Source organism: Podarcis cretensis (genome assembly GCF_951804945.1).
Source record: "Podarcis cretensis genome assembly, chromosome: 9".
Lineage (NCBI taxonomy): Eukaryota > Metazoa > Chordata > Lepidosauria > Squamata > Lacertidae > Podarcis > Podarcis cretensis.
Genome location: NC_137178.1, coordinates 41,880,518 through 41,895,005, shown reverse-complemented (window position 1 = coordinate 41,895,005; position 14,488 = coordinate 41,880,518). Strand labels below are relative to the sequence as shown.

Below are 14,488 nucleotides of genomic sequence, written 5' to 3'. Positions count from 1 at the left end.
AGCCTGGGGTAGCCAATGTGGCGCCCTTCAGGTGTTGTTTGACAACAATTCCCAACATCCCTGACCATTGGCTGTTTGGAGGGCACCACATAGCTAGAGGGCAAGGACATACTGAACAGGGGCTGTGAACTAAAAGGACTCTTGTTTTGTAGTCAACCAGAGAAAGCATTGATATCCCAGTATCAGTTGTTTCTTGTTAGCTGCATTGCATAATTATAGTCACAGCCCTGTTTTGTCAGGAAAGGCAGACTTCTATAGGGAAATGTCTAACTGGACAAATGTTAACTGTTTGGTGACAATACACTTCAGTGAGGTCACATTCAAAATGTCCTGATGTGCATTAGACGTTTTTAGTGCAAACTGTGCAAGGGTGATTCTGGTCTCAGGTGATTAAAAGGAAGTTGGGTAAAAAGTAGCTTGAAGACAAAAGAATAAAATTATAGAAAAATCACTTATTGGAATTATTTTTATTACTATCATTTATTAAATTTATATACTGCCCGTCATCAAGAAACCACAGGGCAGTTTACACACCCGTGTTCAGAGACAGTATACCTCTGTCGCCAAACACAGAAACATAATAGGATCTCTGCTGGATCAGGCCAGTGACCCATCTAGCCCCATATCCTGTTATCAGAGTGGCCATCAGGTGCCTATCAGACGTCTGCAAGCAGGGAGACCCAGCTGAAGAAGCATCAAGGTGAGTTAAGCACCCATTTATTTATTTAATTAACACAGCAGCTCAGTTTGCTTCCCAGAAGCCTCTGGCTGACTTCTGGGAAAAGAATGCTGGACTCAATGGAACACTGAACAAATCCAGCAGGACCTCTTATGTTGTGAAGCTTTTCCCACAGAATTTGAGACAAGAACTCATTTCCTCACTTTGAATCTACTTTGAATCTACTTTTGAATGGAGAAGTTGTGGAATTCCCTCCACAGAAAGATGCAGCTGGCTTCTTTACAGTACAGCTTTTTTCGCAGCTCATTACCCTGGCCTTTGACAGCTGTGAGGTGTGATTTACATTATATAATACTTAAAATTGTATTAGATTTTCATGTAAATTCTTTTATCTTATTTTAAACCGTGTGACAGTCTTGCAACTTGCCCTGGGACCTTAAGGTCAAGGGTATGTGTAAGAAATCCTGTAATAAAGAAATGAAGTTATCGGAGCAGAAAATGTCAATACTATAGAGGAAGTATGAGGTATTCAAAAGGTTTTTGTGTTGCCTATCTGTCACAAATGTATCACATGATGTTTGCAAACTATTTCAATGAGGTTAATCCAAGCCAGGAACCCCTGGAACTACCACCCCTGCAAGGTGGAGGGTTTCTTGCTTGGCTTTGGGAAGGTTGTGCAAAGGTTCTGGCAGTGTCCCCGAGCTCTCCTGCAAATTCCCAAAGCTTGGCACCTTGCTCACCTTCGGGGAAGGGAAATAAATGGAGAGTGGGTTTTCTTCCCCTCTCAATTTATTTATTTCCCTCCCATCCCCATCTGCACAAAGCTGTGATCACATAAGTAAAATAAGTGTAAGATGCGACTTGCCTGCATAACACTTCTGCTTTTATTCACAGTGCATTTAACCAACATAAACATGGGAGAGTACGTGTGTTTGCCGGTTAATGTTTTAATGCAAAGTTAGGCTCAAATATATCATGAAACAGATATGAGCACAAAAAAATTGCCACAGTTTATTTAAATAACAATCACTGTTCTTGGATGACTGGTCTAATCTTCATGCTGGCTTTCTTCAGTGAATGCCAGGACCCTTTCCAATTCATCCATACCATGCCATCATCTGTTCCGTGTTTTGCCATTTCTGAGGTATAATGCCCACCCCAGTAGTATCTGCCATTTGGATTGGCGGAATGGCAACGATTGTACCACCAGCCACCACCGTCTTCTTTGGAACACTGTTTTTTTGGGTCTGGATTTGGCCTGTGGGGTGAAATATACAAAAGGTATATTTTACATGCACCAATAAAAAAGTAAATGCATAATCTGCAAATCCAGCATATATTAATTTATGTTATTAACTGTTTTCAGTTCTGAATTTTAAAGTGCCCTGGTGAAGGGTGAGTAATACATTTAAATTAATAACAATAGTAATGATAATTACAACCATAATAAATGTAATTGTGCACCCAGTAATAGCTGTATCTTCCTTGGACAAAGTAATCTCTATTAATCAACCAGGAGATCATCCCATGGTTCTCCGAATGATGACTTATATAAATTACAGTGGTACCGTGGGTTAAGAACTTAATTCGGTCTGTTCTTAACCTGAAACTGTTCTTAACCTGAAGCACCACTTTAGCTGCGCCACCACTGCACGATTTCTGTTCTCATCCTGAAGCAAAGTTCTTAACCCGAGGGACTATTTCTGGATTAACGGAGTCTGTAACCTGAAGCGTATATAACCTGAAGTGTATGTAACCCAAGGTACCACTGTATATAGCTTATAACTCTTAACCCTAGGGTACTTTTTATAATCTGTTCCAGCCTGACAGCATGATCCTAAACATGTCTAATCAAAAGTAGCTCTCCCTGAATTAGAACCCCCCCCCAAAAAAAAGCCTGACAGGTGTATCTGTGTGCCCATCAGCCATCAGTGTTCATTTATTGCAATGGTAATAAACTATGCCAGCCTAACAGGTTGCAGTCATGCAACATTAAGAGTTGCAAAGGAAGCAATTCATCTCTAGTCATACCCAAATATGTGTGCCAGAGTACAGTAGCAAACCAAGTGCAAATGCATACACATACCAGCCATCATTGTCTCTGTCGAAAGTGCTGAAGAACATGCTATTGTGGATTGTCATGGTTCGGTTTTCGCCATACAGCTGCGAGGCTCCTTCTAACAAGGCGTTTCCAGCTGTGCCCCTGTAGTTGCTAACTGAGAGCTGATACTTGTTTGCTTCCCCCTGAATGCTGAATCCTCCATAGTGTGCTTTAACCTTATCACCATTCCAGTCTTCCAGTTCGATTAAAAGCTCAGTGGGTCCCATTTTGGTAAGCTGGCTGATTTTGTCATTTCCGAGCCAATATTCACCTGTGGGATAATGAAAACACATTGGCTAAAGAGATCTTCAGAAGGGGTTTTAAGGAATCTATTCTTTGTCCTAAATCTGTAAAACCTGAACCAAACAAGGCAGTTCCAAGAATTATGAGAACACCTAGCTGGAAAATGAGTTGAAACCATATGGCATTTTTTTAAACAACAGAAACAGAGAAATCTTGCTTATCCCTGCTCTTCTAATCACTCCAATGCAACCAACAGTCTTTTATTGATTTATGGAAGAGGAAAGTTCAGAAACTGTTAAGACAGCTACAGAAAACACTTCTTGACACTGTTTTGCTGTACAAACTTTATGCATTGATAGAAAAAAGAAGCAAAGGTAGTCAAAAGTGGCAGGCATTTAGGCAGCAGTGTTTATCAAACCTGGGTCTCCAGTTGCTGTTGGACTACAACTCCCATCATCCCTGACCACTGGTCCTGTCCAATAACAGCTGGAGACTCAACTTTGAGCAATGTTGTAATGATGAAGGCATTCATTAACACAGCCACTTGAGCCATGTGGCTGCAAGTACATAGGAAGATGCATTATACAGAGTGGGACTATTGACCCACTTTGCTCAGTGCTGTCTACACTGACTGGCAGCATCTGTCCAGGGTTTTTGGCAGGGGACTCCCCCAACCCTACCCAGAGAAGCTGGAGAATGTACTTGAAACCTTCCACATACAAGGCAGATGGTCTACCACTAAGAAGTCATGCAACTCCCAAGTTGCAGTATGTCCTCTCACATTCTTCACCAGTCAAAGCAGCTGATAATAGTTCCATTAATAAGAAGCTGCTCAGAGTCAAGATTCTTACCAGGGGTGTCACAATAGTTCTTTCCACCACTGGATGCAACATTTCCAAACCCTTTTTTATAGGAATCCCATGTTCTTCCAAAGTTAACACTGCCATCTTGGCGGTTTTGAATAAGAAGCCAGCCTGGAAAAGGTAAAAGGATGCAAAAATCACCAGTCATTAACCAAAACAAAGGAAAGAAGAAGAAGAAAAATGCTGGCACAGGTCATTTTAGTGTATCATCAATATAGCCTCAGTAATTTGTGTCTCATTGTGTCTGAATGTACTGGTATATAGAAGACTTCAGTAAAATAAATAGCTGCACCTCTATCTAAAGGACATGCACTGTCTATTTGGACATTCTCATATCATTTCAATAGCAGAACTTGTCAGTGGATCATTGCTTGTGTAACAGAACAATACCTCTTAGAAATAATGAGATTTTAGCAACTGATTTCTCATGGGGTCAGATGCCCACTATCTGGATTATAACCTGAGATTTTTTACCTTGCCCATCTCAAGATGGGCAGGATATTTAATACCAAAATATGCAACTATACTCTAAAAATATATGTTCACATCAAGGGGGGCACATGAAATTTCAAAGTGCTAAACTTTGATGTGATAGTATCCATAACACATAGGCTACTGGGGGTGGGTTAGGGAATCTTCTCAGAATTGAATTCCAGCTGTAGTTTGAGAGAATGTGCATCATACTTAACTACCAAATACTTAATTTCAAAGTTAAGTTGACAGGCTGTAACTGTTTTCTTGTTAACGCAAAAGCTGCAGGTGTAATACAGTTGGTGCAAATTTCTTTGCCACTCTTTTGGTTCTCTTTACTCAACACAGTAGCAGCTTCAAATGGGCAGCTTCAGTGAGTCTTCTCCCTGAATAGCCTCCCCTCTCTCCTTGCCACTGTCACTTGGACTTGCTCTCTCCCTCTGGGACCAACCCACACAACTGCCTAGAAGGCAAGTGGAGGCTACAGTTCCCTCACCTTGCTCTTATCTCTGTTTGCATCCTGGAAGGGGCAGATGAACAGGAAGTAGCAGCACAGATGGGGAAGGGCAAGGGGTCCTGGAAATCACCAAGGAGCTCCTGTGGGGCACTGGCCCAACTCACCTCCATTGTCCGTTTTCATGTCGCAATAAACTCTGTATGGTTTGAAAAAAGGATCCGGTTGGACGAGATACATCTCAGATGTTTCACCTCCTTTCCGAATTATGTCTTCGCACTCTGCAATCAGAAAGCCATGATATATATTGCTGAGCAAGCTACAAAAATCTTTCCCTCCTCCCAATAGCTTGGTATTAGCAGAACCAATTACATACAGGCGTAAAATTGTTTACTGCCTCCCACTTTCTTTCTAAAGGATGAATGAAATTGAGAGGATGAAAGGAAGGAAAGAATACAGTCTCTGTACTGTCCCACTCACATCCCTCAAACACAGAGTTTTCATAGGGTCTTTGTGTTTAGGGTCCACACCCAATACTTTTGGGGATCCTACTGATGTGAAATGTCTTTTCTCCACCCGTTTTGTTAAAAAACAAGGTTCCCTCAGTAGAATGAGGTAATAAGAGATTTTCATTAGCTTAAGCCGGCATGTTAGTGAACCAATTACCACAATTACCACGAAGGCCAATTGGGAAGAAAGGAAGGAGAGGAGAACAGCAGGCAAGTTGGCCTTAGGCCAAGAATGTGGATCCTGCAGCTCTCCAGACATTGCTGGACTACAACTTCCATCATCCCTGACCATGCTGGTCAGTGCTGATGGGATCTGAGAATCCAACAACAACTGGAGGACCACATGTTCCCTGTCACTGTCATAGACCTTGGGATGAAGTTACAGGGCTGCTGTAGCCAGACCATCACCAGCCACAATGGACACAGAAGCTGTAGCTGGCGGTCGGATTGCCCTGCTCATTATTTGGTGGTCACAAGAGATGCCTCATTGGAGATGACAGTGCGGTGTAAGGGTCTCTGTGAATGCGCCAGTGGCACCCTCAAGGCTGCCTGTGCACCTGTCAAACTGTGGAGCAAGAAAAGTCAGGGAAGAGAGAGATTACCTTTGCCCGACACCACAGGTATGTTGCATGAAACCGTACAGGGAGTGCGACAGTTTTGCAACTGAGAAGTGACAGTTTTTTGCAGCTCTTGTATTTTCTTTTGCAAACTATCCACAACTGAACGAAGAAGTCGCAGATTAGTTGGGATGTTGTTGTCTAGGTTATCTTTGATGAAAGTGTAGTGCTCTTCAACCTCCTTGTTGTATTGAGAAATTACATTCTGGTTATCTGGAAAAAAAAACCCCAAATTCATGTATACTTTTTTTAAAAAAACTGCTAACAGAATAAAAGAGCATTTATTGTGTCAGTACATAGTACATAGTAGACTTTTTTCACCCAATAGGCTAGTAATCTGACACTGACTCCCACTGCCCTCGCATTCCTCTGCTGCATCCTTTGTGCATTTCTTTAGATTGGAAGCGCCTTGAGGCAGAGAACTGACCTCTCATTTTTGTAAAACAGCATCAGTGTTAATAACACTTACCCAGAGTAGACCCACTGAAGTTAATAGACATGACTAATTTAAGTTCATTAATTTCAATGGATCTAGTCTGAGTAGGACTTAAAGGTAAAGGGACCCCTGACCGTTAAGTCCAGTCACAGACGACTCTGGGGTTGCAGCGCTCATCTCGCTTTACTGGCCAAGGGAACCAGCGTTTGTCCGCAGACAGCTTCCGGGTCATGTGGCCAGCATGACTAAGCCGCTTCTGGCAAACCAGAGCAGTGCATGGAAACGCTGTTTACCTTCCCGCCAGAGCGGTACCTACTTATCTACTTGCACTTTCACGTGCTTTCGAACTGCTAGGTTGGCAAGAGGAGTAGGACTTAGCCACATATGTATGGAGGGTACAATAGAAATAATAAATACTAATTCAGTATGTTATAAACCATGATAAAGATTTCACTTCTGCTTTATCTCCTGGACAAGCACTTCAGATGTTTGTAGATGACATCTGCCTATCTGGTCCAGCACGAGAGTCAGGAATTATTACCCTGATTAGAGATTGATGGCTGGCTGATATGATCAAACTGCCATACTGATAAATGTGTCATTTTCACACATGGTTCGTACATTCCAGTTCCAATATAAGTCTATTCAAAATAGACAGCAATGTTTAAGTTTTCATTTAATGCTATTTTTATGTTTAAGTTTTCATTTAATGCTATTTTTATCTCTGCTTTTTTCTATTTTTGTTGTGTAAGTCACCTTGAGACACCCAATTACAAAAATACAACTAATACATAAAGGTAGGAACTAATTTTTTTTTTAAGCATTCTGCTGTCCCACCACACGTTTGTGCGGGGAGTGTGGTCACGAATGTGCCCTCTGGTGGTCATTATTATCATTCATCCTTCTCGAGAATCCTTTCAACATACCCAGAGCAAGGCAGTTTTGCCTATGTATTGATTTGCAGCAAGTGATAAATAACAATAGCAGGGTTTACCTAGTACTTGTTTCTGTTTCTTTGCTAGCCTCTCATCCAGCAGATGGGTATAAGAATATATAGTTGAAGTGGACTGCTCTAGCTTCTGCACTTTATCTGTTAGATCCTGCACAGTTGGCTTCACCGTCCTTTCCTGTTTCAGCAGCGCAGTCCGCAGCTCACATCCAGTTGGGCATAAGACTCCCTTTAAAAAGCGCACACACACAAACACAATGCAGCTGAATGCAGTGGGTTAGAGCTAACATGACATTAAGTACATTTTTTTAATTCAATGTGCAAGCTTTTTTTTAAAAAAAAAAATATGCAAGTAGCGATGCCATCCCATAGTGCTTGGGTGTGGGTGTGCATGGAGTTCTGAATGGGTAAAAAAGAGAGAGAGACATAATTGGCCCTGTCTATCTGATTGCTTAATTCATTCATGACCATGAGTGATACGGAACTGAATCACAAGGTTACCTCCACAGAATTTCAGGCATATACGGATCGGGCATACAAAGTAGGTGCTAACAAATCAATTAATTGGCCAGCCACACATTTGTAGCTGGTTTTGTCATAACAGATGGCTAGTAACTGGGAGAGATAAAGAACAGAATGTCTGTGTTATGATGTGTAAACAAGATTAGTTCTTAAACCATTAAAATAGCAATTGTTTAAAAGCAGCTGCCATCTAAATACCTGATGGCCACACAGATGTTTCACTACAGACCCGGCAAAGTAGCTCTGAAGCAAGCTCCCCAGCAGGGCATGTTTGTAATTTTTGAAATATCAGGATTACAGCCCAAAGCAAACCAACAAGAAATGGACTAATAGCACATGTACTTTCCCACCGAAGTGCTTCCAAGAGGTAGCCTTATCAAACAGGATGAAACCTGCTACTTGCTCTTAAGAATTATCGTCCCACCACACTAGTAATGCACATAAACCTACCAGCTCTTCCGACATATGTTTGCAGCCTCCATGATCGGGGAATACAATCTGCTCTCTTTTTCGGCCAGCCACAGGTGGTTTAGTTGGACGAGCCCGATATCGAAAGCCACTACTGGGAGGAAGAGGAGCTGGACGGAGAGTTGGATATGGCTCCCGTTTTTTGTTCAGTGGCCTGTGACCTCGTGCATCTACTCCATCACCGTCAACCTGTTCACCGACGGCAGTGGGAGGATAAATAATCCTGTTACTGTTATAATCTGCAAACAATTTACGTTATAAAAAGAATACGTCGTGCATCTACCGAAGTATTTATTCCTCCAAAGTTTTGTTCATTTTCCAGTTGCTCTCTCCTGTGTAGTTTGGGGAGGGGCTGGGGCTGCATATTTTTAAAGTTTTTCCATATGTTCTTAATGGTTTAAAATGTTTTCATCTATTTTACTTATTTTTCTTTAACCTGTACTGTTTTGCTGCTTTGTCATGTTCCATCTGGGCTCCTTTGGCAGGAATGGCAGGATGGAAATTGAATAAATAAAGCTGGCAGGTTCACATGTAATGCCAAGCCATAGTTAAAACAAACTAAGGTTTGTAAGCCAGCAACAAACCATGGCTTCAGATTGTGGTTTGTTGGCAGTTAATAAAGCACAGTTAAGCACTGGGCAGGGTTTATGTGTAATACTAAGTCATGGTTTAATAAACCATGGGTTGGTATTATGAACAAACCAGGCCTGCTCTAGTATTTTGGACTGGAGTGGGGGGCACAGGGGTCATCAAGGAAGCTCAGAATAAAACTGTATGCAGAAATCTGTGGTTGGAGGCAAGTAAATTCTTCAATATATTTGACATTCTTTTGAAGCCCATTAAGGGATGGGGAAATCACTTAGCATGTGATCTGGAGAATAACAGCAGAGAGAGAAATGCCTGCCTATTTATTCTTTGCTTGGACATGCACCCTTCCCAGCATATTTTTTAATTGGAAAAAACTGCGTTGAAAGGTGCAGTTTGGTCCTAACAATTATGAGTTTTTGTGCTTACAAATACATAAAGATGCATAAGGAATAGGGCTAATATCCCTTAGATATTCCTAACCTAACATCCCAATGAAATGAACAAAACCTGAGAAAAAATGAATCCAAAGCAATGGAAGGCAAAAATCAATTTTAAGATAAAATGAGATAATATATTACAATACAAATAATTACCCATTGAACTTCATTCAAAAGATTAACTGAATTCACAAAAGGTGACAGTGTTCCCATAGACAAAGTTCATGTGCTATTGAATTGTCATGTTAGAGAAATTTTCTTCCCCCTGATGGTATCATGTACTTTTCAGTATCTTATGTGGAAACAGTCAAACTGTACCTGAATAATCCCATGAGGACCAGCAGGCTTTCCTCACCCCACCCGCCAGCTTTATTTCAAGAAATGAATGATAAATGTCTCTGGAACGGCAATATTAAATTAATTCTTAAATTGGAGGTAAGTGAATTTTTTTAACACACACAATTATTTGACAGCAAATTATAAGCAAATATGTAAGTTTCTGGAACGGAATCCATAATTGTAACCATTATGTGGTTTGTTTTTCTTTAATTAAGAAGAAAACTCGGTCTTACCGGAGCTGTGGTTGTGGTTACCTATATAAAGGAAAAGGGAAGAAAGAAGGGAAAAGGATCAGCATTAATTACACATAACTCAAGAATTCAACTCTTCTTTCTTACATGTTTAGTTTGCAAATTATTATTTCCTTAATGCAAATAAAATGGTATTCGGTTTTGCCTCTATTTTCTGAAATCTAAACCAAAAATGTGAACACATGATTATTATTATTTTTTTTTAAAAAAAATCTTTATATTCTAACCTCCTCTTCATCATCATAGTCAACAGCAGCCTGGGATTTAACGACGACAACAACAGAAAGGAGAAACAGCAACAGTAGTTTCATGATTTTGGATTGCGTGAGCATCTTAGCAGCTTTCCTCCCCTCTGTAAAATCAGAGAAAGCAAGTCAGTGATCATATATAAATGAATCAACCTGAAGTATCTTAGCTGGTTAACGATAGGTCTGCCGTCCCACACTGTTAATATTTAACCTAAATGTTCAGAGTTTGTGCCTGGACAAAGTCTCCAGTTGAGCAACATCTTTTGCTATGTACCATCTTCAAGGGAGGACAAATAGGTGTCATTTAAATATAGCCATGTTCATTTGCGGAAATTAAAAATGTTGTAGTCGTAAGAAATTGGGTAAAGAAAACAGACTAGCAGTGTTTGTAACTGTAATCAGGGTCTTGATAGTCTTGTTCCTTCGTCTCCTTTTTGCTCCTCAGGTCTCAGCAACCCTGACCCAAAGCTATGTATAACTACATTGTCTCAGATCTAAAGAAAATTAAATGTCATCCTTTAAGTCCCACTGAAATCAATAGGGAGAGTTATTTGTTGTGACTATGCCCCATTAATTCCTATGGAGTTGGTCTTTCCTTTACTCACGGGTAGTTTCAAGTCTGTTACTGTAATTTTACATACCCTTACTGTGGTTTTGGATATTTTTCATACTTTGTAAATGCTAACCTGGTCTTCAAACGGCATTGCATGCTGCCCATCCTAAACCACGTCATCTCCATTTTAAAAAGTGCAATTTATCCTTCAACCTTAAGTCTCACTGTGCAACAGATCAGCACCTTTGAATGCTTACACAATGAGAAGAGCTTGTGCAAATCTTTAATGTGGCACATCAGCCAGATTAACCAGATGACGATTTTTATTTAAGCTTATTAGTTGCATGCTACCTCAAGCTTTCTCCACGCCAAACAAAGTTTTATAAGCATCTATCATCTTCCTACTAACAGTGCCTAGCTAAGTGAGATTGAGGGGTATCAGATCTCCTGCTGCAATCCAAGCCCTGCTGGCTTGGGGCAGCCAGCACAGGAGATACGTGTGTGACTTATCTCCTTTTTTCCTGACATGGCTCTACTTGGAGAATGGCCATAGCTCAATGGTATAGCATCTGCCTTGCATTATGAAGATCCTAGTATCTCCAGGAAAGGATGGGAAATACTCCTGCATTAAACCTTGGGAGAGCCATTGCCAGGCAGCAAAGATGAACCAGATAGCTCAATGGTATAGCATCTGCCTTGCATGATGAAGATCCTAGTATCTCCAGGAAAGGATGGGAAATACTCCTGCATTAAACCTTGGGAGAGCCATTGCCAGGCAGCAAAGATGAACCAGATGGACTGATGGTCTGACTCTGCATGTGGTAGCTTCTATGTAAGTTATGCCAGCTTCAGGAAGTCTGATCCTGGGGCCCAACAGAGATGGTCTCTGTCCTACCAGTGGATATACTTTGGGGCCTAATATTGACTACTATTAGTGAAAGAACTGCCAGCGGTAACTCTAAGCCCACAGAAATATCCATGAGCATAGTTGTACCTTGGAAGTCGAACGGAATCCGTTCCGGAAGTCCGTTCAACTTCCAAAGCATTCGGAAACCAAGGCACAGCTTCTGATTGGCTGCAGGAAGCCCCTGCAGCCAAACGGAAGCTGTGTCGAACATTCAGGTTCCAAAGAACAAACCGGAACACTCACTTCCGGGTTTGTGGCGTTCGGGAGCCAAAACATTTGACTCACAAGGCGTTTGGGATCCAAGGTACAACTGTAGTTGCTAGAATACCAGTTGATAGAATAACAGCTGCTGGGAACTTCAGAAGAGTGCTCTTGAGCTCAAATCCTGTTTGCAAGCTTTCCAAAGGCATCTAGTTGGCCCGTGTGAGAACAGTATGCTGGACTAGATGGGTCATTGGCCTGATCCAGCAGGCTCTTCTTATGTCATAATGTCATGTAAATACCGCTTCCCAGAACAGCAGTTGGAGCACACAGGATAAACAGAAGTGTGTATATAGCCAAAAACTTGACTATCTGGAGATATTTAACACTTTTTAGCAAATGTATAGACATACAAAATTGTGCTGTACTTGGAAGTCTCACTGAGAGTTCAATAGGACTTACTCCCAGGACCAGAGTTGTTGAAGCTCAGACTTTGGGACACCCATTCCTGAACATATTTACTGGTATCTATTATTTATTGGCTTGTCTCAGCCTAGGAGTATGTGGAAATGGAGCAGTGAATACAAGTGTCCCACAAACCCACCTAACCCTGCTCCCACTAAGGAAAATAAAAACCACCAGCATTAACTCTGGCTATAGCCATTAAAAGCTGGAACAAATAAAAATGTCTCCCAGCACTTCTTGAAAATGATTATGTTCAAGCCTTGAATATCCATGGGATGGAAATTACACGATTTTAGGGCAACACCAAGAACCTCTCTTTACATGTCCTTGTTGTTCAAATATGGCAAACAGGTGACACAGTATGTTCATTTCCTGCAGGAAAACAACCATCTTAGCAATTTTTGGAAGGTACAGTAATTCATTCTACTGAGAGAGAATATGTAGCAGATTCTTCTAGCTCAAGAGTTGGAGGTAAAGAGTTTTTCTTAAAACAAGAAAATGTTGGCTGACATTTCTCCTTTTCCTAGGCTTTCCTCTTATTTACCTATATATTTGGACAGTGGAGAACAGAGACCCTAAACTGCATCGTTTGCCTTGTTGGTTTGTTCAGTCATGGTGCAATGCCCTGCTTTGACTGATAAGCCAAGGCCACTAGTTAGTGACTCTCAGATCAAATGATATGTCTGTGTGCAGCTCTGCAGAATTCTATGAGTAGGCCACAGATAAGCCACTGTGTTTGTGCAAGAGGGGGCTCTTTACTGGTTGTTAACTTATTTAGAAATGTCCTTTTCCCCCAAGCAGGGTTGCAAACCTACTCTGTCTTTTAAAAGAGAAGTGCAAACATGAAATCTCTCTCTGACCCTCTCAAATTGTAGTCTGAAGGCAACAAATATTTGTAGTAGTTTCTCGTAAGTGAGAATACATCATGACAATATGCTGGAAGAAAGCAAGTACACACACACACACTTTTAAAGATTAATGTGTGGGATGCTTCCTGTTTATTTTCATCAGCTGAGTTAACCCAGTTGTGAAATTTAGCATGGAACTTGAACTAAACAATTAGAAAAAGCTCTGAAAGCTCTCCAGAAAAGTGGGACTCATCAAATGAATAAACAAACAATTTAAAAGACTTCTGTCCATATCCAAAATAGTTAGCTGTAAAAATATTTGGAAGAAACTATAATCTGATACGATCTGGGATTTGTTTGTTTTTTGAAACTTCTTGGAAGGAATTTGAATCTTGGCTATCTCTAGCTCTAAGGGCAAGCAAGGATCTTTTTTAGAAACAGTGCAGCTGCATTTCTACACATACATGCCTGGCAGCATGCATGTTTGCTCAGAAGTAAACCACACTGAGTTCATTGGGGCTTACTCACAGATAAGTATGTATAATATCAGAGCCAAGTAAATCTTGCCAGATTTCTAATGTTAAAAAAACAGAATCTTTTTCTTGGGGTCAATGAAAAGCTAACTCATGCACTCTTCTGTTCAGAATCTGTAACTGCACTTAGTGCCCTCTGAGGTACAAAACATAACTGAAGCCATCCGATTAAACTTGTCCACAGATGTAGTGGAACTCAGTTTTACAATAATTATTACACAATGCTGTACACACACACACACAAATATTCCACAGCCACTTTTGCAATTCATTATATTCAGTGTATCTTGACGGTATGGGTGCGGCCTTGAGCACAATATTCCCATTTTTATTTTCCCAAATTTGCTTAAAGCATTATTCAGTAGTGGCGTCAGAAAAAACTTGGTGAACAAGAATAGAGTTGCCACCATTTCTGCAGAGCAAGCAGCAATGCTAACAGGTACGGCCTCTCAGAACTTAATTTATTTACTACACAAAGGTAGAAACAAAATGATTTAAAACAGCAAAAATAAGTAAAAATCCACAAACAATAAATTACTGCAGTGACCCAGGGAAAATTAAAATATGTTACTATACCAGAACTGAATGCAGCCCTCAATATGAAAAAGGTTCCTCACCCATGATATAATTAAAGGTGGCATTTGAACTGCTGTAGTGCATTATGGTAGTTTCAGCACAGGGATAGTTATATAGCATTCATAGGAAGCTTTGTTATGTCAAGTCAAACCATCGGTCCACCTGGGTCAGTACCATCTGCAACTGTTTTCCACTGGTTTTATCTGTCCATCCAATGAGTACCTTTTGCA

The 14,488-nt window shown here is 40.8% G+C and overlaps 1 protein-coding gene across 1 annotated transcript; it reads right to left on the bottom strand.

Annotated features, from left to right (window-relative positions):
• Nucleotides 1–1,540: 1,540 nt before the first annotated feature.
• Nucleotides 1,541–10,311, bottom strand: FGB (fibrinogen beta chain). The gene is made up of 9 exons (XM_079990468.1): nucleotides 10,155–10,311; nucleotides 9,910–9,930; nucleotides 8,295–8,501; nucleotides 7,368–7,551; nucleotides 5,923–6,150; nucleotides 4,979–5,092; nucleotides 3,875–3,997; nucleotides 2,766–3,051; nucleotides 1,541–1,937 (listed from the first exon to the last, which is right to left on the bottom strand). Exons 1-9 carry the CDS (start codon nucleotides 10,257–10,259, stop codon nucleotides 1,706–1,708), a joined length of 1,500 nt encoding a protein of 499 aa, XP_079846594.1. The 5' UTR covers nucleotides 10,260–10,311; the 3' UTR covers nucleotides 1,541–1,705.
• Nucleotides 10,312–14,488: the final 4,177 nt, after the last annotated feature.

What these genes read in the sequence shown, in the direction of transcription:
- FGB (XM_079990468.1), bottom strand. Translation starts at nt 10,259, where the DNA reads ATGCTCACGCAATCCAAAATCATGAAACTACTGTTGCTGTTTCTCCTT. An exon ending in ACTATGATGATGAAGAGGAG is followed by an intron (nt 9,931 to 10,154) that starts GTTAGAATATAA and finishes TCCTTTATATAG; the next exon opens with GTAACCACAACCACAGCTCC. An exon ending in AACATATGTCGGAAGAGCTG is followed by an intron (nt 7,552 to 8,294) that starts GTAGGTTTATGT and finishes CGCTTTTTAAAG; the next exon opens with GGAGTCTTATGCCCAACTGG.